The following is a 25,577-nucleotide window of genomic DNA, read 5'->3' as shown; positions in this document are numbered from 1 at the left end:
ATGTTGTTTGGTTTTCGAGGTCATTGCTTATGATTCAGGAGTTAAATTAGAGAAAAAACATTGTAAAATTATTTCCAAATTTACACTTTTAATAAAAAAACAGAAATTTGTAATTTTAGTTTTATTATTTTTTTAAATTGGTAAAAGATTAAGTCACATATATGTAAAAAAATTGTTTATTTAATCCTAGTAACAAAAACATGTATGTCATATTCATCAATGTTCGAATCATTCGATTCGGAATCTGATTTTGAACTACTTGTATCTAAATCGGAATCGTTCCTTGAATCTTGTCTGGTGACTTCAGGTTGTTTTACTAATTGTAAAGCTTCTTGATGTAGAGATTTTGCCGGTCTCTGGGGCAATTTCCTGATGCTCGAGAGGGGTTGTTAACGTGACATCTTTAACAACTTGAGCAACATATACTTGACCAGAAGTCCTTAAACTCATTTGAGCAGCATATGCCAATTCTTCTGTAGAAAGAGTAGAACATAGTTCTTTAGTCTTTCGCCTCTTTGATCTATCACTAGATGAAGCAAAGGATTACGAAGGTCGCCCACATGTTCCTTTTTTATTATCATTCTTCACAATCTTTTAAAGTGTTGTGCATTCAGTATTGGATAATTTTGAAAATTGTACTGTGCCCTTCAATCATTCTTCATTTTTTTTCAGAAAAAAATCTTCCCATCTTCCTGCTGCTCTCCATCTCGATCGAAAATTTACAAATAACCGTGATAATGACATTTCATCCTCACCTACTTGTATCACATGTTCCGTTTTTTTGAAAATTGCATCTGTCAAAACATCTATGATAAATTTATATTCATTTTTTAAACTGTCTTTCACCTTAAAGAATATATCTTTTCTTGACAATTCCATATTTGAAAATTTGGAAGACTCTGTAAAAAAAAACAGTTATAACGGCTGAGAGTTCTTTGAGGACTATTTTATAAAATTTTGAGATTATCATAAAACGGAACGAGAAGTAACTTGTAAAGCATATATTTAAAATAATAAATTATTGTATTAAAATGTAATTAGTGCCATTAAATAATGTTAATTCACTAATTTCCATGACCATTTTCAGACATTAATCTATGTTAATAGAATAATGTCGCACCACGCATTCCTCCATAAAATATAGTCTCACTATTAAAATGACACTCAATGGCAGCCAGTTTTTTTATAAACACTATCAGTTCCTTGTCGAAAGAAGGTGGATAACCGCGGTTAAATTTTTAAAACGACATTAGAAAATCGATTTCAGATAAAAAATTTACAATTTTTTATGTTTACTTGTCGCGCGATTTAAATATTAAAAAAATTAAAATTAGCAATAACAGTGCATCTATTCTACATGCCTCCAGAAAGTGATTCCATTTTGCCGAATTCCAATTGAAATAGTTTCTTCAGTTTAACAGCACTTTAAAACAGGCAAGAATTTTTCGACGTTTCCACTAGTGCGTACCGAACTGAGGTTATATGTCAACTGATGTCCAGGCCAGCCTAGAGCAGGTATATACCTACCCTGTTCGGAATTTTGTTCTAGGACTATCTGTAAACAAGATCTGAACGTAAAAAGACGAAAATTTAAAACTGAAAAATTTGACTTTTGGCCATGAAATCGGGATTTCGCACCACTGTGCGGCGGTCTTTATTTTAAGGGTCCATGGTTTTCTTTGTCTTATAAATTTATTTGGGTAAAGCGAGCTCATACAAATGTCTTGCCTATTTCACCGGTTTAATTGCCACCATGTTTTGTTTACGAAAACTCCTCGTGGTATGGACGTGTATTAAGGCTCAAACAAATATTTTTTGTATGTCCTGTGGTTACAAATGATGAACATTTATATTCTGATTACCAAATCCTAACACGCTAGTAAGGTTATATATTTTTTCTCCCATTACTTTCTTTTATATTTTTATAAGAATCATATTAGCCATTTTGTTTTACTAGAACTTTTGCTGTACAATATTTATTGAAGTTAGTTTTATTAATTTGATATCTACTAAGCAGCACTTGAAGAAAAAGATCTTTTCATTGAACTTCCTTATCTTTTTTACTAGTCTTATCATTTCCTTATTTATAATTGTTTCTATATTAGTGAAATGAGTTTAAATAAATTAATTCAAACATGAAGAATGATGCTTGTCAAAAAAGACCAATTAATATTGGCATCGTTTATTTTTTAAAAAACAAAGTCACTCATTTTGGTTGGTTTTAATCACAAATTAAGCATGCTTGTGCAGAAGTTTCCACATATAAAAATCTAGTCATAAATAACGAAAGTTGTTTTCTGTCATCCGCTGACTTAAATTTAAACAATAAACTTGCTTTTTATTATGTTACATTCATGTTTAAAAATCTATGCAAATATTTTTTAAATAAATAAAGGGATGACAATATCTTATTTTAAAAATTTATCTTTTATTAATCATGATATGAATTGGAATCATTAATGTAAAGTAGATTTTTTTTGCAATAAATTGCAGATCCTTTATCATATCCAGCTTTCTATACACTGTACCCAGTGCTGCCTAAAGATCAAAACATTTATTAAACAGTGAAAAATTAACTCCTTGAAGTGTGATCAAGAAGTCTTTGTAATTTTTATTAGCCAATATATTTGTCACAGTTATTAAGTTGTTGTAAAAGTAGTAGTTCTAACACTTTATTTAAGAAAGATATAAGTCATTTTCAGCTATTTTTAGCCATTTTCCATAAAAAAGCTTCTAATTTTGCTTGACAGTAACAAATTTTAGTTTAGGATTGTTTTATTAAACAACCTCTTCTGCTTCCACTCTAATTGTCAAGATGTTCTTAATGCAGAAGACTTCCTAACTGAACACTGATGTAATTTAATTGATTATATGTAATTTAATTAATATGTCATGAAAAAAATGTTACCTTTTTCCTTTACAGTAATTATCAGCCGTGTACTTTTTGTAAATTTTTTTAAAGTTGCAAAATGCTTCAATAAAAATAAAGAAAGCATTCAAAATTAATCTAAAGTACAAACAGTTATCTACCATACAAATGCCATCAATTTCTAACAGTAAACTTTAAAATTACAAAAACAAGTAGATATAGAAAGAAACAAGACACTGATCTGGTTCATTTATGGGGCCAGATTCATCAAATAGCTTTTATTGTTTTCCAAATTTCTAACCAAATGTTTAACGAAGAAATTTATAAAAAGAACTGTATTTTAATTTCCCTTTCCTTTATTTTATTTTCCTTTAGTTTATACTTTGTAAATACAGATTTACCAAATTTACTTCTCATAACATAATATAATTGCTTAACATGCTTATGGATATAGCTAAGTATCCATAAGCATGTTAAGCAATTATATTATGTCATGAGAAGTAGAGTATACATTTTAAATAAAGTAGTAATTCAAAATTTGTTTAGTAGTTTAAAATTTAGAGGTAATTTACTTTAAATTGTTTCTATTGTTCAAAATTTTGTTTGCAACAAAACTAATGAAACTAAAGAGAAAAAGTTTAAACAGTAGATTTGTTTTGCAAAAGGTAAATGGTCTGCAGCAACTCTTTCTACTGTTTACCAAAGGTTAAGAAGCTATTATTCTGTCATCAAAAGAAAAAAAGAAAAGACAAATCCATTGATGAATTTGCTTAAGGTGTAATGGAATTAGGCAAAAAATCTGCAAAGATCTAAACTAGATTATAAATCTCTCAAAACATTCTATTTAAAATTCCCATATTAAAACATATCACTTTGCATTGATTTTTGATTGTTACCTGTTTTGCTTGTTAATCTGTTAAACAAGTTAATCTGTTTAACAATTTTAAAATCAGGTTTTGCAGAGTTCAGTTTTTTTAATATTTAAACTACATAGAAACTGTATTTTATGTAGTTACCAAGAGTTAATTTATCACCTAAACTAAGTTATCTCCTTTAAATCCTGCGTGTATTGTTATATATATTGATAAATCTAACTGTAAATGCAATTAATTGCCTATTGTAAAGTTCTTGTTATAAATTTTTTATTTAAAGCTATTATATAATTTAAGCTGTCAGAAAATGCGGAAAAGATCTGGTTATGCCATTAAAGAAAAAAGTGAAGTGTCTGCTATATTACCGTTGGAGAAAAAATCCAGGATCAGGCCAGAAAAAAGCAGTCATGACTCTGACAATGAAGAAAAAGAACTTGAGCTGTTTCTTTTTGGTGAAAAAAAGGAAAAGCTTATTGAAACAAACTTTGTAAATAGTGCTGCAGTTTTAAGTGACAATGAAGGGAATTCAGATTTATTGGAATTTACTATTAGTACCAAACCCAATGAATCCTGTTTAAATGATAAATTTGAGGTATAATTAATAAAAAATTGTGTTCAATTTTACCAAATAAGAGATTTTTACATTTAACAAATATTTTACCTAAATTATTTTCAGGTAATTATCAGCTATGAATGATACAATATAGTATAATACTGATTGAAATTAAACTATAGTTAATTTTTCTTTAATTTTTCATTTTTATTTTTTCCAAAATCTTAAAATAAAGTTATACAATGTTTATTAATCTGTAGCTAAAAAATTCAAAATTAATTTTAAAAATTTGCATGCAAAAAATAATGATAAAAGTAAAAAAATAGCACTGTATTCAATTTTATCTTAATATATTTGAAGAATTATAAATTTACTTCAATACCCTTATCATTTTTCTTAAGGAAAATTTTCCTATTCAATTAAACAAAAGTAAAGAATTAAAACCTGCATGGGTTGATGAAGATGATAAAGAGGTTTGGTAAGTTTTCTTTACTGTTAGTGGAACTAAGTTCTAGTTCTGATGTGGCATCAATCTCCACAGGCTCATCTAGTGATCTTGTCCTCTTCCTCATACTTTCAGAAACCTAAAAGTTATTTGTTTTAATATATACAATATGTATACACACATAGTTTGTACGTATATAATACATGTAATGTATATTATACATACTATATTTTAATACAATTGTATAATAAACCCATCTTCTTGCAGAATTTTCCGTCTTTCAATTCCAAAATGAGGTGTCTTACCCCTTTCTGATCTTCCAAAAATTATCTGAGCACTTATCCCTCCTAATCTGGTTATTCAAATCTGTGCAACCAACCCAAAACAGCTTTTTCAAAGATAAAGTAAAAAAAAAACCCTAAACTCTTTGGCTTATGCTGTTCCCATGTATTTGTTTCTACTCAAGATTGAATACTTTTTTTCCATCTTCATTAGGTTCTTGAAATTAATCTTGTCTGACATGACTTAAACTCTTGTTTTGACCCAAGATGTTTTGACAAAACCTAAAATTCATTTACAGGCCTTTTGTTCACATCTCTCGTAATTTTAAATGTTGCCAGGGTAGTATCAAGTTTAACTTTTTTATGATAAAAAGTTTGAGAAACTGGTAAGAAACATGTATACTGAATGTAGTCTTAAATATGTGTGCACTGAAAAACAAAATAAAAATTATCCACGATATAAGTATACAATATTATGTCATTACCTTATTATTATATGACATTTTAAAGGAATTTTTTATCATAATTAACCAATTTACTTAACCTCTTGCATAACAGAATTTTTTTTTTTTTTTTGCCTTGTAAATATCATTTTACCCAAAGTAAAAAAACCTAACAAAATGAATATAAGCTGAAGGTTCTCTTTTTTTTTTTTTTTTTTTTTTTTTTACAGATGTTGAAAAATTCTTTAAGATATTTAATTGCCCATTTTGCAGATTGATTTGTTCTGGGTATTTCCAGTCTTAATGGTTCCTGACTCCAAATTTTTTCACTGAGTTTAAAGTTTTCTTGTGCACCTGCAAACTTCTACATAGCTTCTGATAATCATCTGCATTGTACATTTGATCAGTAAACCAATAGTCTGATTATGCATGAGAAATGAATTTACAAACATCAAGTTTGTAAATTCATTTCTCATGCATGGAAGAAGTATGAATACCAAATGAGCTTGTGTTGCTTGGGAATTCCATCTTGCATTACTTAAGTTTGGTATTTTTTTAAACATCACTTTAGGGAATAATCCAGATTTCTCAATAAAACCAGAAAATTCAAATTAAATGAAATAGAAATTTTATTTCCCCATCCTGCTGTTTCAGTAATCACCTCTTTACCATTCTTGAAATTCATCCTGAGCTGTTTGTAGTTCTTTACAAGTTCTAGAATAAAAGGATATTCGATATTTGGTGACATGTTGTTTCCTTCAAGTTCTTCATCCATTACTACACGAAGAACTGGGTCAAGGGCATAGTGTTGAGAACCAATAAATTGTAGTTCTTTAAAATAAATTGTGGCCATTCACCATCTTTTTTTGCGATTTCAAAAACTGCATTCAATGTGTCTTTTTTTTTTTTTTTACACATTTATATAGGTCTTCAGTACTTGATCCATTTTTGCATATATGATTTGAATTGATTAAGTTGGAAAATTTAGTTTCTTTTTCTATAAGCTTGTTACTTCTTTCTCAATTTGCTTTATGTGTTTGTGTCTACTTTTGATGGATTCCTCCAGGAACAATCAGCAACCAACAACTTGGACTTTGAGTTGTATCCTGCTGTTATTTTCCAATGATTTTTATTCAATTGGAATAGTTTTTTTTTTCCTATGTGACTCATGAAATTGTACAAGATTCTTTGTTCAAATCTTATTTCTTTTAGTTGTGGAAGCACTTTTCTGATATGACATTAATAAAAAAAAAAAAATTAGATTTATTTCTCAAAAACAATAATGATTTTTAATAACATTTCTCTATCAGACAGCTTATATACTATAAATCTTGTAATTTCCATAAACTTCTAGAAGATTCTATAAAGTGCTTGAGAATTCCAGAGATTTCTAAAAACATCCAGAGCATTCCAGAAATTTGCAGGAGGTTCTAGAAGAATGCAGAAAGCCATACTTATACCGCTTGCAACTATTATTTATATACCATTTTAGAAATATAGTGTTGTGTGTGACCTTCTTAAAAACAAAAGCAGAATAAAACTTGTTTTCATTATCTTTGAGCAAAAGTTTATTGATTTATGACACAGGAAATAAAGCATTTCACAAAAGTTTAAAAAGTCATAACCCTCATATACATACAAAATTCATTTTTAGAGTTTAGACTTCACTTTTATGTATATTGTCTATTGGTGTTTCCTCCTCTCCAGAACTCTTACCTTTAATCTTTTCAATTTTCTTTCAATATTTATTCTATATTACATTTAGATTTTATTAAGGATTTTAAAAACTTAATTAACAAAAACTTTATTGTATTGTTGTATATTTGCATCCCTGTATTGTTTACATTTTTTTTTTTTTTTATTGTATATTAAATGTTTCAGTCTCAATTTGCAATCAAAAAAGTCATTGAAACAACTTCAGCATTTTGAAAATGATGATCTGAAAAATGGAACTAAGTATCAAGATCAGCTCAAAGCACAGTAAACATTTTTTTTTTCATTGTCATTAGATATAAATAACAATCTCAAGATCTAAATAGTTTTTAAATATTGACGATCTTCTATTTTTAGTTAAATGAAGATATTAACTGGTAAAGTTATATGATAATTTTAAATCTAATATATACTCTTTTCTGAAAAACATTTCCTACAAAATTTCTATAAGCATGTATGCTTTACATTCTTTTTTTAATTACTATTAAACATTTTTTGGATGGCTTTTTCTCTAAGCACTTCTAAATGAGGATCATTTTAGTCCTTTCAAACAATATACTAAAGCGGTTAATTAAATTCCAATAATCATGTTAAATGGATCATGAATGTAATAAAGCACCTTCCATACCTGTATAAAATATAATATGGATTCAAAAAATTTAATGAATTAGCATTAGTTTTTTTAATACAATCCAATTTGAAACATGATAACTATAGTTTAGTACATTTCTAATTACAAATTTAGTTTAGTAAAAATGCATTAGGTTGGACTTGCACCACTTTGAAAATTAGTGAATTTAAGTTGAACCTAAGAGGAAAATAGTTGCTTTCTATGCAATAAGTAGAGACATGTAAAAACATACAAGGGTGTTTGATGAAATGTGATTTAATGAAGTTGAGCTTTTCAAGTGTTTGGGAAAAAAAAAAGAATATTTTATATTCATACTTGAAATTTAAATTTTAGGTTTGAGAAGGTGCAGCCTGTTCCTGCTTGGGCTGACATTAATGAAACAGAACAGAAATCTGAAAATGAAGAATCTGATGAAGATGATTATTGTAGGTTACTATATTCATTTTTAAATTTATCTATGAAAATTAGAGTAATTGACATGCATTCTAAATATATATGAATAAAAACAATTAAAAAAAAAGAAGTGTGTTGAATATAAAAACTTATTTCATTTTGATAAAACAGTTACAGTTAACTTCAGACCATCTTATTTAAAAGCTCTTAATTAAACACTCCTTTTTTTAACTACGTGATGCGTACACTGGAATTAACTAGAGCAGCCTTAACTTACAGAAATGTGTACACTTGAGTTGATTCAAAGATTGATACTTTTTTGAAAAAATTTTGTCAAGCAAATATAGTTAATCAGAAAAACCATGGAGTTTAAATCAATAATGAAGACTTTTGTTAAACCATGTTTAAGTAATTTCATTAACATATTTATTACTATTATATGTTTTGTTAAAAACTAAAAATATGCAAACTAATAAATGAAATGTAATAGAATTTAAATACCTTTTTTCTGAAGTTTCTATAAGATATTTTAAGAGTTTAGTCTTTAATTATCTTATATTTAAAGTTAAAATTTTACCAAATAGCAATTAGCTAAAAAACTATTTAGCAAATCGATATTTGGTAAAAAAATTTATTTTTTAAGCAGTTGTTTAAACTTAGTATAAAACTAACTCTGAGTTCTTAAGAACTCAAAAAAGTACATTTTACTTTAATATATTCATTTAGTCTTTAATTAGACTAATTTAATGCATAGTTATAATTTGTGCGCTTTGAGTTAGAAATTCACAAGATAACATTAATCATTCTTTTAAATTTTATATAAATGTAAAAGATGATTTTATGATAATGATTCAAAGAGTGTAAATTATAAAGAGTATAAATTATAAAGAGTATAAATTATAAAGTATAAATTCAAAGTAAAACATTAAAGATAGTCTGAAACTGATCTCTTTAAATTCAAAGTAAGATAAAGTGTTGAATATGAAAATAGTAATGGTTGTTAATCAAGCTAAAGCTTATGAGTATTTTAGGACATTAGAACAGTTGTTTTAACTAAAAGGCATAAGTTGTTTTAGCTGCTCATCTTTCTCAGCATACATAGTATTTCTAATAGAATTCAAGTGTGTATTTTTTAATTCCTCTGGATACCTAGCCAATTTACTTTACCTTAGGACATACTGTGCTTTCAAAAAGAGGTGAAAGTTTATTTGTATTACACAGTGAGGTGGTTAAACACTTTCTAATGAGCTAGAAAAGTATTGTAAAAATTATTAGCAACCATTTAATATCAAGTTTAATGTTTTTAATAATATTTTTGTTAAATATTTTCTTCTTAAGTATTAAAATCAAATCGAAAGTTATCAGAAAAGTCAGAGAGGCTCTCAAAAGGTGTTATTAGTATTGCACGTGTAAAAGATCTTAATGCATCACAACCATCAAATGCCTGTATAACAGCTTTACAATTCCATCCGACTGCTAAAATAGCTTTTACATCTTCGCTAAACAAAAGATTAAATATGTTTCAGGTATATTTCCTCTGAAGATTTTCTGGTTTACAAATATATATATTAATTTTTTTTTTCCTTATGTAAATTACAGTGATATCTCAATAAAATACAATATTTTATCAAATTTGCTACTTACACTTGTTTGTATGGTTTAATTAATCATATAACTTAAAAAAGTGATTATTATCTCACATTTAAATATTAAAAATATTATTTAATAAATATAGGTTGATGGTGAAGAAAACTCTTCCTTGCAAAGTTTATTTATGGAAGATTTTCCTATACATTATGCACATTTTACATGTAATGGAAATAAAATTGTTCTTACTTCTCGAAGAAAATATTTTTACACTTATGATTTAAATGGTGGCCAGGTTTTGAAGATTCCTGGATTGAAAGGTTTACTAGATTATTTATCATAAAGTGTTACCATGCAAAATTAAATACATTCTCACTTTAATTTTGAATTGAGCTTTAATTTTGGATTCTTATAAAAACCAAATTAATGTGACATGAGCAGCAAAATGTGTTTATAATATTTAGTTATGTTTATGTTTAATAACTGGTCATTTTTTATCAGAAATTTTTGTTGTTGCTTCTTTGTGCTAATTCTATGAAATATAAAATTAATATTTTCCGAAAGTTGTTTAATTTGAAAATGTACAATAGGTTGTGAAGATATGAGTTTAGAGAACTTTGAAGTTTCCCAAGATGGTGAAATAATTGCTTTTCTTGGGGAAAGTGGATACATTAATCTAGTTTCTTCCAAGGTTAAATTTATTGCTATAATTTTAATATTCAAATTTCAAAGTTGTAAAGTTTAATACCTTATATCTTTTAAACTTTTGTTTTAGACCAGTCAGTATATGTACAGTCTTAAGATGAATGGGAGGATTCATTCAGCTGCATTTTCATCAGATTCGTCAAAACTTTATACAACTGGAAGTATGTCTGCGGTCAAACTTGACTAATTAATTAAAATACTATAGTTTAGTTAATACTATAGTTTTATAATCTCATGCTTTTACTCAGTTTTCTAAAAATATTTTTACGCTAAAAATATCTAAAATTATAAAATCTCTAAAAGTATATAATTTCTAAAAATAGTATACACTTTTTTAGGAGATGGTGAGGTTTATTTGTGGGACTTGAAAAGCCGCAGATGTCAACACAGATTTATTGATGATGGCTCTGTAAGAAGCACAAGTTTATCTGTGTCTAACAATGGTGAATTTGTTGCTGTTGGGTGAGTTTTTATACCTCCAGGATTAAAATTATGCTCTGATACCCTCCAAATATGCCTTCCTTTTTATACCTCCTGGATCAAATCTATGAACTTGATCAAGTTATAGTATTTTACTGTTTATAAGCCTCCAATTAAAGAAATTTTAAAATTTACTTAAATAAGGTATGCACATTTAATTTAAACTAAAACTTGTCAGACCTTTTTTTTGTTTTTAAATTTATTTAGTTCAAATGCAGGAGTTGTAAATGTATATAGTGGTGCTTGCTCTATTGTGAAGAACCCTGCTCCGTTGAAAACCTTAATGAATCTCACAACACGAATTGATCATACATTATTTAATCCAACCAGGTAGGAATAACAAAGTATTACATATTCAGTTGAAAAATAGTCACAGTATCCTGCCATTTTATTTGTCAGTTATTGTAAAATTTATGTTTAATTTTAATCATAAGTATAGACATTTCTACATAAAGTAAAACTAAAATCTTTGATAGCTTCCTTGGTTGCTCCCATTTTAGTTAAAAGCAAAGTGAAGTATGGACAGAAAAGTTGCATTTTGTTCATTTTTTACTTGAAGGTAAAAAAAAAAAAAAAAAAAAAGATGAGTGGAAAAACATTGGATGAAACAAATTTAACTAATATCAAGTTATAGTTAGAAAGTTGAGGAAATCCACTAACTTACAATTTAGTTAGGTAAAAGAATCTAAAAATTCTACTGCATGGTCTCCACACTGGCTGGAAAAAACTGGACAGAAAAATATTTAGGTGAAAGGTGGCAAATATAGTTTTTGTGTTTTTGGCTAGAAATATAATTAAAGTGATCTCAGCTATCTTTAATATGTTATTTTCATCATTCTACAAGGATATGTAATGTAGAAAGTAGGTGTAGCAAATGGTTAGTTAAGTAGAATAAAGTTTGAGGTTTAGAGATTTGATATTTCCAAGTATTTTAATTTCATTAAGCAATTGTGATGTTATGATTTATATAACTTGTATTAAAAAAAATTATTTTTCATAAAAGTTGTATAAAAAATATTTTTTTATAGTGAGATTCTGGCTTTTTCATCAGCTCAATCTAGAAATGCACTTAGAATGGTAGGTTTTTTTCATCAGCTCAATCTAGAAACCCGAAATGGTAGGTTTTTTAAAACTTTTTTGGGAGTTTTAATTCTATATTTTCTCTTTTTTATTTTTACTTTTAATCACAATGAATTATGAATAATCACAAGGTTAATTTTAGGTTCATCTGCCTTCGTTAACAACATTTTCTAACTGGCCAATTCAGAAGCAGACACTAGGAAGAATCAGTTGTATAGATTTTTCCCCACTATCTGGATACTTTGGAATTGGAAATGAAAAGGGAAAAGCTCTTTTATTCAGGTTTTTAGTTACTTTTTGCTGTACTTCTAAACTGATATATTATAATGGTATCTGAATAGTTTTTAAACATGAGTATTATTAAATTTCCTTAGTTTGACATTTTATTGTGGTAAGGTATTTAAAAAATTATTATTTAAAGTTAAGAAAAATGTAAATAATGACAGTTTAGTTATATTTATTGGAAGCATTTAGCAACTTATCATTCTAAAGTGATTTTGCAGGCTCATGTTCTTTTGGTCTGTGAAAATATTGTGAAACTAAAAAAAACTCTTTTCAATTTTTTTATTGCATACATCTCATAAAAAAGTTAATAATATAATATTTAAAATATAAATGGGAAATGATTTTAAAATGTTTATTAACATTGCTGTTGATACAAACACAAATGCAAATAAAAAAATGTCTATATTGATTGTTATAGTTTGCTAAAGTAAATTCACTACTCTTTCTATTACAAAGTAAACTACATAAGTTTCTATTTATGACCATTTATGGAATATATGATATTTAGAGAACATGGTGATTGGGCAAAAATGTTTTGATTGATTATTTAAATAACAGAAATCAAAGTCTTTTAATTGTAAAATTATGATAAGTAAATAGTAAACAATAGTAAGGCTAAAGCCTTCATTGACATGCAAAGCACCAAGTTGCTCTCAAATGTACATTAAGAATAATTTCTTTTTAATTACTTAACTTTTTTACATTAACGTCAATCACTATTGGCATTTTCTTCTTGCATTAATATGACATACAATTTGTTTAAAATGAAGGTGCTAAGTTCCAAATTCTACTGTGATTCTTTTCAAACCTGGATGAGTCACTAACTCAATTATAATTGGCATCACTGACAAAGAAAATGAAAGATATTTTGCTGCAAGGAAGCAATAAAAAAGTGCTTCTTTCTGGAGCACAATTTTTGAGTCAATTTAATTTCAAAACTGTTTTTTACATACTTTCATACTTGCTCAAGTAATAATAGTGTGCCATTATCAGGAAAATAAGTTTTAAGTGTCTAAATATTTTTCAAAAAACTTTTTAACTTTTATTATCATTAACATGAAAATATTTATAATTGACATTAGCTTAAATAAAAAGTAGTAATTTTTAACTGTATAGAGCTCAATATAATAATCTCACTAATGAATAAAAAGATTTGAGGAGGTTTGCATAGTTTATGCTTAACACTATGTTTCTTTAGACTAAAGAGTTTTCCAGATTCTTGAAAAGTTTCAATGTTGTGGTATTAACCGGAACAATTTGTTAGAAGCAATGCTGAATAAACAATCCTGAATAATGTGTATAAACAAATATTATGATAGAGTAAATCTTCACTGAAGTGGTTTGTTGTTTTGCTTACAGTTCTTAGAAAAGCACCACTGAAAAATACTTTTCTATATTTTGGCATTATTTTTGATAAAATTATTCTTATTTTATCCTGCAGATCTTTATAATAACTTTTTTTGGGTGTTTACTTTAACAATTAAAACATCCTATATTTCTATTATTCCTAATGGCAGTAAGATTTTTTTATAAGTTGTTCTTTATATGGCTTATCTAAAAATTAACTTCTTTAAGTTACATGTTGAACTATATTTCTGACTCTCTTTAAATCTACTCTTTGAAAAATCAAACATTTTGTAATCATTTTAAAAATGTTACAGTAGTTTTACTTGCCACTTTATACATAATTATATTGATTTAAAAATGAATGGCAGTGACATGTAAAGTACTTCAAATTTGCATAAATTGATAATTAAAGTTTTCCTTGCAACTAATAATGCAATTTAATAAAAATAACTTTATTTAGAAACTTAAAAAGATATTAATAAAACTCTAAATGGTTGTAAATGAATTAGTTCAAAGCGATACAAATGAAGATGATGAAGAATTCTATGAAGGTGTTTTTCTAATATTTCTAACCGCTAAGTTGTTAGTGGATAAGTAAAAAAGGTCTATCTACTGCTTTATTACAAGGTGTTTCATAAGTTGTGTATGTGCTTTTGATTTAAAATATTTTAACAAATAATAAAGAATGTTTTTTATAGTTTTATTTAGTAGTACATTTATCAAGACAAAAAAATAATGTATGGCTTTTCAACTTGCTTACACATGCTTCAATTCTCTAACAAAGTTCACAAACTGTAAAGGATCTGTTCTTCTATATAACATTCTTCAAGTTCAGAAGAACAAGCAGGCCACTCAATTGAACTTCATCTGCCTATCCATCATTAAGGAAGATTTCAATCAAGTGAGCTTCTTACTTGACAGGAATAATGGGAAGGTGTTCCATCTTGGGTTCCTGCACATTTTCCATTTACAAAATGGAAGACCAAATTTGTCAAATAAAATAACAATTTGTATTATCTCTTCAATCAAAATTCAAGAAGCCATGCTTTTTATATATCTAAATTGATAATTAAACTTTTAACATGTATAAATTTTTGATAAATATGTTATGATAATTAGGAACATTTTCAAATAAAAAGCATGGATACAACTTAAAAAGTATCCTGCTGTTATTGTTTTAATATTTGCTCAATATTCATAATATTTTACCTAAACAAAATGTTCATATTTATATGTAAATGTTCAAATAAAATGAACAAATTGTTCATATTTATAAGAATTTTTTAAATAAAATGTTGTCATTTAATATATATTTAAGGAGAATATAGTCAAGATGGTCAACGACATGGTAGAGGAACACTTTATTTGGATTCTACAAAGAGCGTAAAATTTCATGGCAAATTTAAGTATGGTATGAATCTAATATAAAGATGAATAAAATGAACCATGTTTTCTACAAACAATTTCTGTAAAAGCTGTCTGAAAGAAAATCAACATAATTAAAAAATGATAATTATCATTTTTAAATAATTTCATTATAAAAGAGTTTAAGATTTTCTAAAAGTTATTTTATGAAAATTAGAAAGAGTTTGACCATATGCTAAAAAACAGTTTGAGAATTGAAATATTTAAAAGCGTAACTTTAAAAAAATGTTTTTTTCTGAACTGCTTTTCCAACAAGTACCACTGTTGGATATCACTCAAATACATTTTTTTAAACAGGTCTTAAAGAAGGAAGAGGTTGCTTTTACTTTTCTGATGGAAGGTAAATTATTTCATTCTGTATTTTATTTTTTTAAATTCCCTCATGATTTATTTTAAAAAACTCATTTTAGATAGAAAATATTAAAAAGTGAAGACTGAGATATTATTTATAAGCATTTTTGATAAAAAATGTAAAAAGAAAAAGTATATAATGTACAATGAGTAGAAGATTTGTTTGAATTAATCCTCTTACTTATTTGTAGCTCTTTATCAGGAATGTTTAAAGATGATTGTTTAAGTGGAGTTGGTGTGTACACTTATGATGATGGTTCCACTATGGGTTAATTTTTTCATTTTTTTTATTTTTTATTTTTTTCCAGAAAATTGCTTATGAATCTTAATAAAATTTTATTAAACCATGGTTTTTAGTTGGTACATATTCTGAAGGTATGTTGAATGGCTGTTGTGAGGAATTTAGTAAGTGATTTTTACATTTTATTGTTGATTTGGATTTGAGATTCGTTTTTAGAAAGTGAGTCAAATAAATAACAACTTCAATGTACACAAGCTACAAAAAAAAAAAAAATATCTTTCAAAATTGTTTCATTTTACAATGGCAAAGTTCAATAACATTAAAGACAAGTTTTATCAAAATAAATTGCATTTATCTAACAAGCAAATTTGTTACCATTTTGTTGCAATGGGATACAAGAAAAGGTCTGTTTTATTAAGATTCTAAGAGAAAATGGTATTCTTAAGAGGAAATCTGGAAAGGGTAGACTGGTTAAAAATAGAGACCAAAGATAACAACGAAGATTAAAAAATATTCAATCATTGTTCTGGTTTGTTCCACCAGATCATTTGGTTACATTCTTTAATAAAGCGCTATTTTAAAAATAAAGTTTTTTTAGATTTTTTAGATTTTTTGTAATATTAGATGTTACAAAAAATCTAAGAGATCTTTGTTGTTCAAACTACAGAAAAGAGCAGCCTGAACAAAGTGTAAACTACAGAAAAGAGCAGCCTGAACAAAGTGTAAGAAGCTCCTTGAGAATTGTTGAGATATTAATTTCCTTCTAGATGATGAATCCTGCTTTAGGTTGTCTCATTCTTATCAGTGTGGAAACAAACATTTTTACTCCAATTACAAAAACAACATACCAAACAACACACTAATGTTAAGTTTAATTTTCAGTTGAAATTCTAAAAAAATTACTTGTATCTATGCATTTTGCCCACTGGAGTCTTGCATTTATTTTTTGTTCTGAGTGGATTAGCTGTGAGTCAAAATGTCTATTTAGAATGTTTTTTGGAGCCATTTTATTAAGAAGCACTATTCTACCAATAGCTGTGTGTTGTGGGCAGACTCGGCAAAATCTGGCTACGCTCAGCAAGTCTATGAGTATTTCAAGAGCCAAAGCATCAGTTTTGTGCCAAAAACATAAATCATAAAGGTACTACCAATTAAATATTTATGGGAAATTTGAAAGAAAAAAGATCTTGAGAGTTTGAAAAGCAAAAATAATTTTGTGCATCAGTAAAAAGGATTTGAATGTTGTACAATAGGCTGAGTGTGTGAAGAAAAGACTTTAGCGCATTTGTTGTTATGGTGTCAAATAATTTTTTTTTTCTTTTTTGTAACTTAAAAATAATTGATGTTTTACTGTCTTATAAATTTCAAATGGTAAATTTCTGAATAAAATTGACTTTTTTATATAGTTTTTAATTTACTGACAAATTTTGCCACTCATCATGTCCTGTCACATATCTTTGTTTTTGAAGTTGGCTCAGAGAACTGGCAGGACAAAAGACTGACCTCACATAAAAATAACTATAACAAAACTGTTTCTTATCATATCCTTGTCTCAATTATTTTATAAATAGTTGTAATAACTCATTTAAAAATTAATATTTAAATTTTTTTAAACTTTTTCCTTTCAAAGATTCAAGTTGTTGTTCTTTTAGTTGTTTTAGTTTTTAGACACATCGAAAGTTGGCTTAATACTAATGCCAGACATTTAATTGAGTGTTTGCATCACTATTGATTATTACAACAAATTTTCTCTCAAAGATATGAAATCTTTCAAAGCCTATAATTTTTACATTAGCAGGCATTTACATCTATATCATGTATTTTTATTTAATTAAGGAATTTTCAGATTTTGGATGTCCAAAAATGATCTTCTTGAGTTCAACTGTAGGAAACAAAAAATATTTTTGTCCAAGTGAGCAGAAGCTTATTGCTCCAAAATGTTGCCCTTTTTCCTTAACAGTTTTTCTGTTTTTTTTTGTTTTTGTTTTTTTTTTTTTCTTTCTTTCTTTTTTGCTGTTCTTGTTATCTTGTATCAACTTTCATTTTCTGCTTTTTTATTTTTATGTTTATGCCTTCAATTTGACATAAGGTAAAAGGTATTTTTATAGGTAATTTACAAAACTTCATAAAGATCTAACAAGTGTGTGCACAATTTTTATAGGTGCAATTCACTGTATGATACAAGTCAGGGATCTTAATCTTTTTTTTGAAGATAGAAGTAATGACTGATGTTTTTAGTAAAATCTTCATATAAGCCATCTGCTTCCTCTTGATTTTTAATATGATCTGGCCATTTGTATTCTTGCCAACATTGAGAATCTGCTACAAGGTATGAATAAAAAAGCTATCTACAGAAGTAAGCCAAAAAAATTATTATTTTTTTTTAATACTGGTAATAGGTGCATCTGGCCAGTTGACATTTAAAGGAAGTTATATCAACAATATGCGTTCAGGAATATGTCACTTTTATTTAGAGGTTTATTTTTGTTTCCTCCTATGGTTTACTATTTAAGTCTTTACATAAGAGTGCTTTAAAATGTTTGTTTTTTGTAATTAGTTTTATGTTTGCATAAACAGTTTCAGCATCAAAAGTAAATTTCTAAATAACACTTTAATTTTTGAGTGTTTTTTTTTTTTTTGTTTTTTTCTTGTGTGTGTGTCTTAGTTTGGTGGATCATTATTTGGAAAAGTAAATAAGTATGGAAAGTTGAGTGGCCGGAATATTGTATATGCTTACCCTGACAATAAAACATTTTTGAAGGGGCATTTTGAGGTATTTGAAGGGGCATTTTGTGTAGTTTTAGAGTAATTTGTATTTTAGTATGTTGTGGTATTTGGAATAAGTTTTATTTACTAAGGTTTTATTGAACTTAAAGTGATATGTACTCTCTCTTTGCCACTTTACTTTATTCAATTTTATATTTTTTTACCTTTACTTGTGAATAAAATGAAGTAATATTAAAGTGTCATTATAATTGTCATTTTTACATTACTGTCAGGATTTTTTGATATAATAAAAACCAATATTGAGTTTTTTTTTTTTTTTAAGTTTTAATGGTTTATGTTTAATAAATTTAATGTTTATTTATTAGGATGGGGAATTAGTTTGTGCTTATCCTGCAGTTTATGGTGGTCTTGGAGATAATAATAATCCGTTTTCATACAAAAAAATTAAAGGTATACAGCCATCTGCTTTTTTGAGGTATACATCAGTATAGATTATGTTGGTTCTTTTTTGTGGTATAATTTTTGTTAGTTTTTTTTTTTTTTTTTCATAAGTAAAAAAAAAAAATTGGTTGTCAGTTCAAAAATCATTTTCTTCATAAAAATATAGTGAGTGATTAATTTTCATGAATTGTGTTATTACTTTTTTAAAGTATATTTTTTCAAGATTAAGAAACACTATATTGCAATAGGGAAACCTGAAGAAATATTTTACAAAGAAACAAAAAGAAACATTGAAATATTACTCATCTTTACATAAGAAAATAAAATTGATTAAATTTATTAAAATGTCAGCAGTTAAATTATTTCAAAATATATAGAATACAGTAAAAATACTGGCAATAAATTATCCGATAAACGTTGAAATATTCTACTTTATAATATCTTTTAATACTTTATTAAAAAAATTGTATTTTAAATACAACAGTTATTTTAAAATTTTTTTTTAGGTCAACAAATAACAAGGGACATATCCACTAATGTAATTATTTCAAAAAATCCTCTGGAAGAAGACATTTTTGAAAGTTCAAGGTAAATGAAATTTTTTTTTTTTTCCAGTAATTTCTTTGAAAATTTCATATATTTGTGTAGTGATAACCTCTGAATTTTTTCAATAAACTATAAAGTCTACTTTTAAAAGACAAGTCTTAAGCTAGTAGTATATTGTAAGGACTATATTTTATAGTAAATTATCTTTTAACAGCAACACAGTGGATCACCTCTAGGTGAAAACCCTCAAAATAAAAATTTGTTTTTCTAAGTTTCATGAATAAAAAAAACAAAAATCTTTTCCATTTTTACAAGAAAGTTTAAAAGTTTTCTGTAAAAATTTAGGGAAAATATTAAGACATACATACATACAAATATCATACATACAAATTACTTATGCATATCAAAATTTTCATTAGTAGTTATATTTTTTTTAAAGCCAAAGTATGGTATTTAGAATTTTTAACATTCCTTAAAATTTTTCTTCTAATGAAGTTGTTTATTGAGCAAGTAGTAAACTCAGAAGCGAACAAAGAAACAAAAGTAAAGTAGCAGTTAGTAAAAAATGTAAATAAAATGTGGAAGTGTAATCCAGAAGAATTGTTATCATTCCTTTTCAGATAAAGTTACTAGTTTGTTAGAAATGAATCTTTTAAAATGTTGTTGAACTCCTGCATGAAAAATTTCTATGTGTAACTAATTAGAAAAGTAAAGTTGAAGAGCTACCATGAAAACATTTATGTTAGTAAATGTAAAGCTAAATACCATTGCAAGATTTACCAGGAGTTTGTAATGTTGGAAATATTGTCTATCCAAAAATATGGTTGTTTTGATGTGCATTAATGTTTAACTTGTGGTTTATTTTCTTTTGCAGAGTTGAAGTTAAAAAATCTTCTATTAAAGATGCTGGAGAGGGTTTGTTTTCCTGTGTTCATGCTAAACCTGGTGTGAGTTTGTTATGATCTAAAAAAAAGTAATCTTTTTTGAAATATTTAATATTTTTAAACTTGCTGCTTTTAAAATTTGAAACACGGTGATCTGGAATTTTGTATATAAAATTTAATTTTATTTTTAGTTTGTGTATTTTCATTTCTTAGAAACTTACTTTTGTAGGAAGTAATGTCTTTTTACAATGGTGTAAGGCTGACTCATCAAGAGGTAACATCTAAATAGTATAAATAAAAGATTTTTTTGTTAACAATAATTGGAAATGAATATATATATAGTGGAATTGTGAAAAATTAGAAATTCGTTAAATGGAATTAAATTAGAAACTTTACGTTTAAATAAATTAAAAGTTCGATACAACCTAAGGGTAGTAATTTGTAAATAATAGACGTGAAAACAGTCGTTACTCGAAATTGTTTAAAGTTAAAATCGTTAATAGAGTATTAGTTTATCTACTTGCCATGTGCTATTATTTTTATTTTAAAAGGATTTAACTGATTATTATCTTTGGTGAATTTCAGGTTGATGAGCGAGACTGGATATACAATGATAATACAATTTCTTTGGATGAAAAAGTCTGATTTTTAAAATGCTAAATTTTTTATTTAAAAATTTTTTTTTTTTTGGGGAGGGGGGTTTTGGGAGGGGGTGAGAGGCTACTTAAGGATTTGATTAGCCAATTTTTACTCTTTCGTAGTCATGGTCGTTCAGAGGTGACAAGTTATTATACGCAAGCGCAGTAGTAACTTTAAAAAAGACAAATTTTAATAATGGCTACGGTCCGTAGCAACAAATTTTTTTATTTAGTTGACTGATTATTTATAAATGTTTCCATATAAATCAACATTTTAAACTCTTTCTAAAACTAAAATCATAATAAGTATATCTCAGTTGCATAAGAAAATGATTCAAATAAGATAAAGTTTATATCAAAAAGTTTAAAGTTGCGCTTTTGTAAGTAAATTAACATTCTTGAATATGCTGATTTGTTTACACTTCTAAAAACATATTATCTAATTTTCTGAGCGTAGAAATTAAATTTTTTTTTTTTAATTCAGATGAGTTTTTATAGTATTTAACACTTTTATCAGATCTTAGCACTCAATTTTTTCTTCTTGTAAATAAACATACAAACACCCACACAGCTATATATATATATATATATATATATATATATATATATATATATATATATATATATATATATATATATATATATATATATATATATATATGTATGTATGTATGTATGTATGTATGTATGTATGTATGTATGTATGTATGTATGTATGTATGTATGTATGTATGTATGTATGTATGTATGTATGTACACACATAAATACATACATACATACCTACATACATACATACATACATACATACATACATACATACATACATACATACATACATACATACATACATACATATATTTTTTCTTTTACATTTTGATATTTTTTACCTTCTGAATTAGGTTTGATTGCTATTCGTTTGCTTAGGCAATTCAATAAGCTATCCAGTTATATTTTGAGATCAGTGTATTAGAGCAATAGCGACCAAATTTAAAGTGGAGTGAGCCCATTTACAACCACTATAGGTGGATACTTTATTTAGACAAAAAAAGTCATTATCAAGCGTTAGTGTTTGGTTTTTCCTTTTTTTTTAACGAATAATAATGAATAAAGAACAAATTTCTATATCAATCTTTTAATATAAATCAAATTTTCTGAAGTTTATTAAAATAAAACTCTTCATACGTTTAAAACAGCCAGGTTTTTGGTGTGACAATAGCAAGATTTGTTTAGTTTTTCAGGTGTTTTTTTTTTAATTTATATTACTTCTCTTCTCACTCCTTACTCTTACAGGTTTATTTACTTTTGCTTTGTATTCATAATTGGTTTATTAATTGTTTGTTATTACAATTAAAATTTGTGTGCTATTTTAGGATCAAGGACATATATTGATGCCATGTTTTCAGCTGTATGGCAACTTTTTACTGATCAACTTTAAAGATTAAATTTTTTTAAAATTAGCTTGAAGTTTCTTTGAGTCACAATTTTGGTCAAATTAGATTAAAAATGTGCTCTAAACAGAGTCGTTAATTTTTTCTTTAACACTTTCAACATTTTTCACTGAATTATGTGATTAGCCTTTTTTTTTTTTTTTTTTAAATGTTTGATATGATACCAGAACTTTCATTATATTTTTAAAATACAAGAATGTTTTTCAAACATTTCCAAAATATATTTGTATATATAAACATGATAAAACAAGTTTATCTTTTAACACAAAAAATATAAGCCAAAATTTTATCTATTACCTATTTATATATATATATATATATATATATATATATATATATATATATATATATATATATATATATATATATATATATATATATATATAGTGGACCGGTGAAAAGTTGCCAAACAGCTGATGAAACATTGCATCAATACATAGAAATTGTTCAATAATATGAAGCAAAAGGAAGGGCAGATTGTAAAAAAACCTGGAAGAGTAAGGAGTTTTCTGCTATTGGTTTGTTAAAATTAGAAATGTTGTTGATGAATAAATGATATATGAAGATGATGAAGATGATGATGACGATGAAGCTAAATTAGATGCAAATGAGAATATTGATGATGATAACTATGGGGCTGATTGTGGTAATATTAACGATTTATCAAGACAGATGCACTTATGATTAATATCTAAATCATATTCTTTGATTGAATTAAACTTTTTTTTATATATACATGCAATAGTCAACATAATTAAAAGAGAATTTGTTTTAATACTGGAAATCAAATCTTCATGTAAAATAAGCTGTTTATATTTTGGACATAATGTTTCATTGAGTTGGTTAACCTTTATATTTTCCACAAGACAAAAAAAACAAAATAATTGTTAACATTTTTTTAGAGTTGCTGGTTGTTTTGGTATTTTACCATAAAAAATACACTGGTAAAGTTGTAAATGAGGATTGATTTCTTTTTTTAGTTCTTCAATATCTATTTCCAAGTCATGTGCTGTCACAATGCTTTTTTTAATGGTAGCAATCATGGAAGATGACCACACTTTTTTACCAATACCAGGGCAACCAATAAGCGTTTTTATTTTTGTTTTAGTGATTTAGTAACATTTAAACTTTTACTGAGTTTTTCTAACTGCTGATAACAATAGCATTTATCACAATGAGTTTTCCAGTTGATATTTAAAAGAAGTGTTGTTGATTTCATTCTTTTGATCATATTATTTATGGTATCATAGCGTTTTGAAAATTTTTAGATGAGTGTACATTCTCTAAATCTGACAACATGACATGGAATACATAGTTCAATGTTATTTTTTTGGTTTATTCCAATAGGATACTTTTTTTCCCAACCAAATATCCACAGACCCTGTAAATAAGATTCAAATTTTTGTAATGGATTTTCATCTAAAAATAATAAAACTTTTTGGATAGTTCTTGTTTTAAACTTGACTAAATGTTTTTAATAATTTTATTTAAAATTATTAAAAACATTTAGTCAAGTTTTTTACATAAGGACAATTTTTATTTCACAAACGATATAAACAAAATGTTATCAATTTAGGACAATGGTTAGATGTAAATTTTGAACAAGAAAAAAAATTGAGTGCTAAGATTTTTTATAAGTAATAAAAAATTAAAAGATTGATATAAGTAAAAGTAGAAAAACTTTTAAGTTTTATCGCTCAAAAAAAGTGTAAAAAGACTTCCAAATTTGTAAACAAATCAAAGAAAAAGTTTTTTTAGGTAGATCCTCTTCAATCATAAAATAATATTCCCCTTCCATTTTACTTACTTCTTAACAAAATTAAGTTACCGAGACATTACTAACAGTCTGAAAGCTGGTTATCAACGTTGACGATTTTAAAAAACGTGATAAGTAATGAAAAATTGGTCGCTAAGTAAAAATTCATTCTGTAACGAAGGTCCATAGCCATTTTGAAAGTTCTAAAATTTTCATAATCCAACTGCGCTTGCGCACAATAACCTGTCGCTTATTAACAGAGTTTGAACGACCGTGTAGTATTTGTATCTTCGCTTTGCACAGCAAGGCTGTTGAGAAATGTAAAATTACGTATATTGTACAACAAAGCTGTTAAGAGTTGCAAAAAAAAAATCATCTCATTTTTTCATCTCTTAACAGCCTTGTTGTACAATATACGTAATTGCTTATAAAATGAGGATGTGAATTTTAAGCGAGTATTACGTTGTTTTAAGAGTAAAATTTTTTTTCAGATTGTGATCGACGTACCGAAACCTTGGAGCGATTTGAGATTCTATAAGGCGTCTCTTGGGCATAAAGCAAACCACTCCTTTAATCCTAATTGCATGTATGATAGGTAAAAGAAGTGTGAGAAAACAAACGTTTTATAATCGACTTGATTTTTTCATATTATTTCATCGTGACTACATCGTAAATTGGTAAAGTTATTTTGTAGATTTAACCATCCAAGATTTGGATTGATCAAATGTATTCGCACAATCGCTTTTGTTCAGCCAGGAATTGAGTTATTAGTAGAATACGGTTATGACCATTTAAAACTTGAGACTGATGCACCTCTGTGGTATCAAAAGGCATTATCTGAGCATCTGAATAACGACAGAAATGTATAGAAAAGTATATTCATCGACGTAAATTGTGTAAAACAATAATTTGTAATCACGATCTTATGTAAAAATTATCTTTTTTCTAAACCTTGGAAAAAATTTTGTTTTTCTCTAAATTTAAACCCTTTTCTTCACATATATTTGCTGTTAACATACAATTCCGGACAATGGAGGCTCACAGGATCCTTTTTTAAAGTTGTCTTGGTAACTGTCAATGACTGTCCAGCAAATTTTTAGAAGTCTTAAGTATCAGTTGTTTTAATGAAAATCTGTAAACGGTTATACCGGGGATGTTAAATAACTATCGCTAAAATAAATATCTCTAAAAGTTAGACAAAAGAGCAGAAGAGATGGTTTTGTTAACATATCGCGATGTTAGAATTATTTTGTTCTATCTCCCATTTTAAAAGTTGGGAGAAAATGAGTTATTAATTTTAGTAAGTAATGATTACTTTTAAAATACGCTTTTCTTTTTAAAATTTTTTCTAAATAATTTGTTTAAGCATAGATTATATAAAGCATAAGTTATTATTTCTTCGAAAATTAAGCTAAAATTTTAAGTAATTTTTACT

At 26.6% G+C, this 25,577-nt stretch overlaps 2 protein-coding genes and 1 long non-coding RNA gene across 12 annotated transcripts; 2 read left to right on the top strand and 1 right to left on the bottom strand.

Moving 5' to 3' along the window:
* Positions 1-1,649: 1,649 nt before the first annotated feature.
* On the top strand, positions 1,650-13,673 carry LOC145184642 (U3 small nucleolar RNA-associated protein 18 homolog). Its single transcript, XM_090080734.1, has 14 exons — positions 1,650-1,884; positions 4,039-4,333; positions 4,696-4,772; positions 7,345-7,443; positions 8,141-8,232; positions 9,539-9,726; positions 9,936-10,107; positions 10,378-10,478; positions 10,563-10,653; positions 10,831-10,954; positions 11,180-11,302; positions 12,001-12,049; positions 12,195-12,334; positions 13,536-13,673. Exons 2-14 carry the CDS (start codon positions 4,049-4,051, stop codon positions 13,558-13,560), a joined length of 1,566 nt encoding a protein of 521 aa, XP_089936860.1. The 5' UTR covers positions 1,650-1,884; positions 4,039-4,048; the 3' UTR covers positions 13,561-13,673.
* Positions 3,225-20,612, bottom strand: LOC149891778 (uncharacterized). The gene is made up of 3 exons (XR_016450373.1): positions 20,521-20,612; positions 20,196-20,378; positions 3,225-4,878 (listed from the first exon to the last, which is right to left on the bottom strand). It is a non-coding gene; the product is annotated as an uncharacterized LOC149891778 (long non-coding RNA).
* On the top strand, positions 14,114-25,127 carry LOC145184664 (histone-lysine N-methyltransferase SETD7-like). Of its 10 annotated transcripts, none has more exons than XR_016450370.1 (14): positions 14,114-14,235; positions 15,003-15,095; positions 15,407-15,449; positions 15,652-15,728; positions 15,818-15,865; positions 18,101-18,177; positions 18,367-18,474; positions 18,794-18,878; positions 19,376-19,457; positions 20,290-20,362; positions 20,513-20,573; positions 20,885-20,938; positions 24,634-24,737; positions 24,837-25,104. XR_016450370.1 is itself a non-coding variant. In XM_090080735.1 (14 exons), the coding sequence occupies exons 1-14, from the start codon at positions 14,175-14,177 to the stop codon at positions 25,009-25,011; spliced, it is 1,125 nt and encodes a 374-aa protein (XP_089936861.1). In that variant the 5' UTR covers positions 14,119-14,174; the 3' UTR covers positions 25,012-25,109. The 10 variants fall into 10 exon arrangements, 7 of the variants coding, with proteins under 7 accessions (XP_089936861.1, XP_089936866.1, XP_089936863.1 ...); XR_016450371.1 differs by having other exon boundaries at positions 14,119-14,235; positions 20,290-20,388; positions 20,529-20,573; positions 24,837-25,127; XM_090080735.1 differs by having other exon boundaries at positions 14,119-14,235; positions 20,529-20,573; positions 24,837-25,109.
* Positions 25,128-25,577: the final 450 nt, after the last annotated feature.

Source organism: Hydra viridissima, unplaced genomic scaffold, assembly GCF_058129835.1.
Source record: "Hydra viridissima isolate aposymbiotic clone 2 unplaced genomic scaffold, HvirCarnegie_v1 scaffold_2, whole genome shotgun sequence".
Lineage (NCBI taxonomy): Eukaryota > Metazoa > Cnidaria > Hydrozoa > Anthoathecata > Hydridae > Hydra > Hydra viridissima.
The sequence above is the reverse complement of the archived record's forward strand: the minus strand, read 5'-3'. Positions and strand labels throughout refer to the sequence as shown.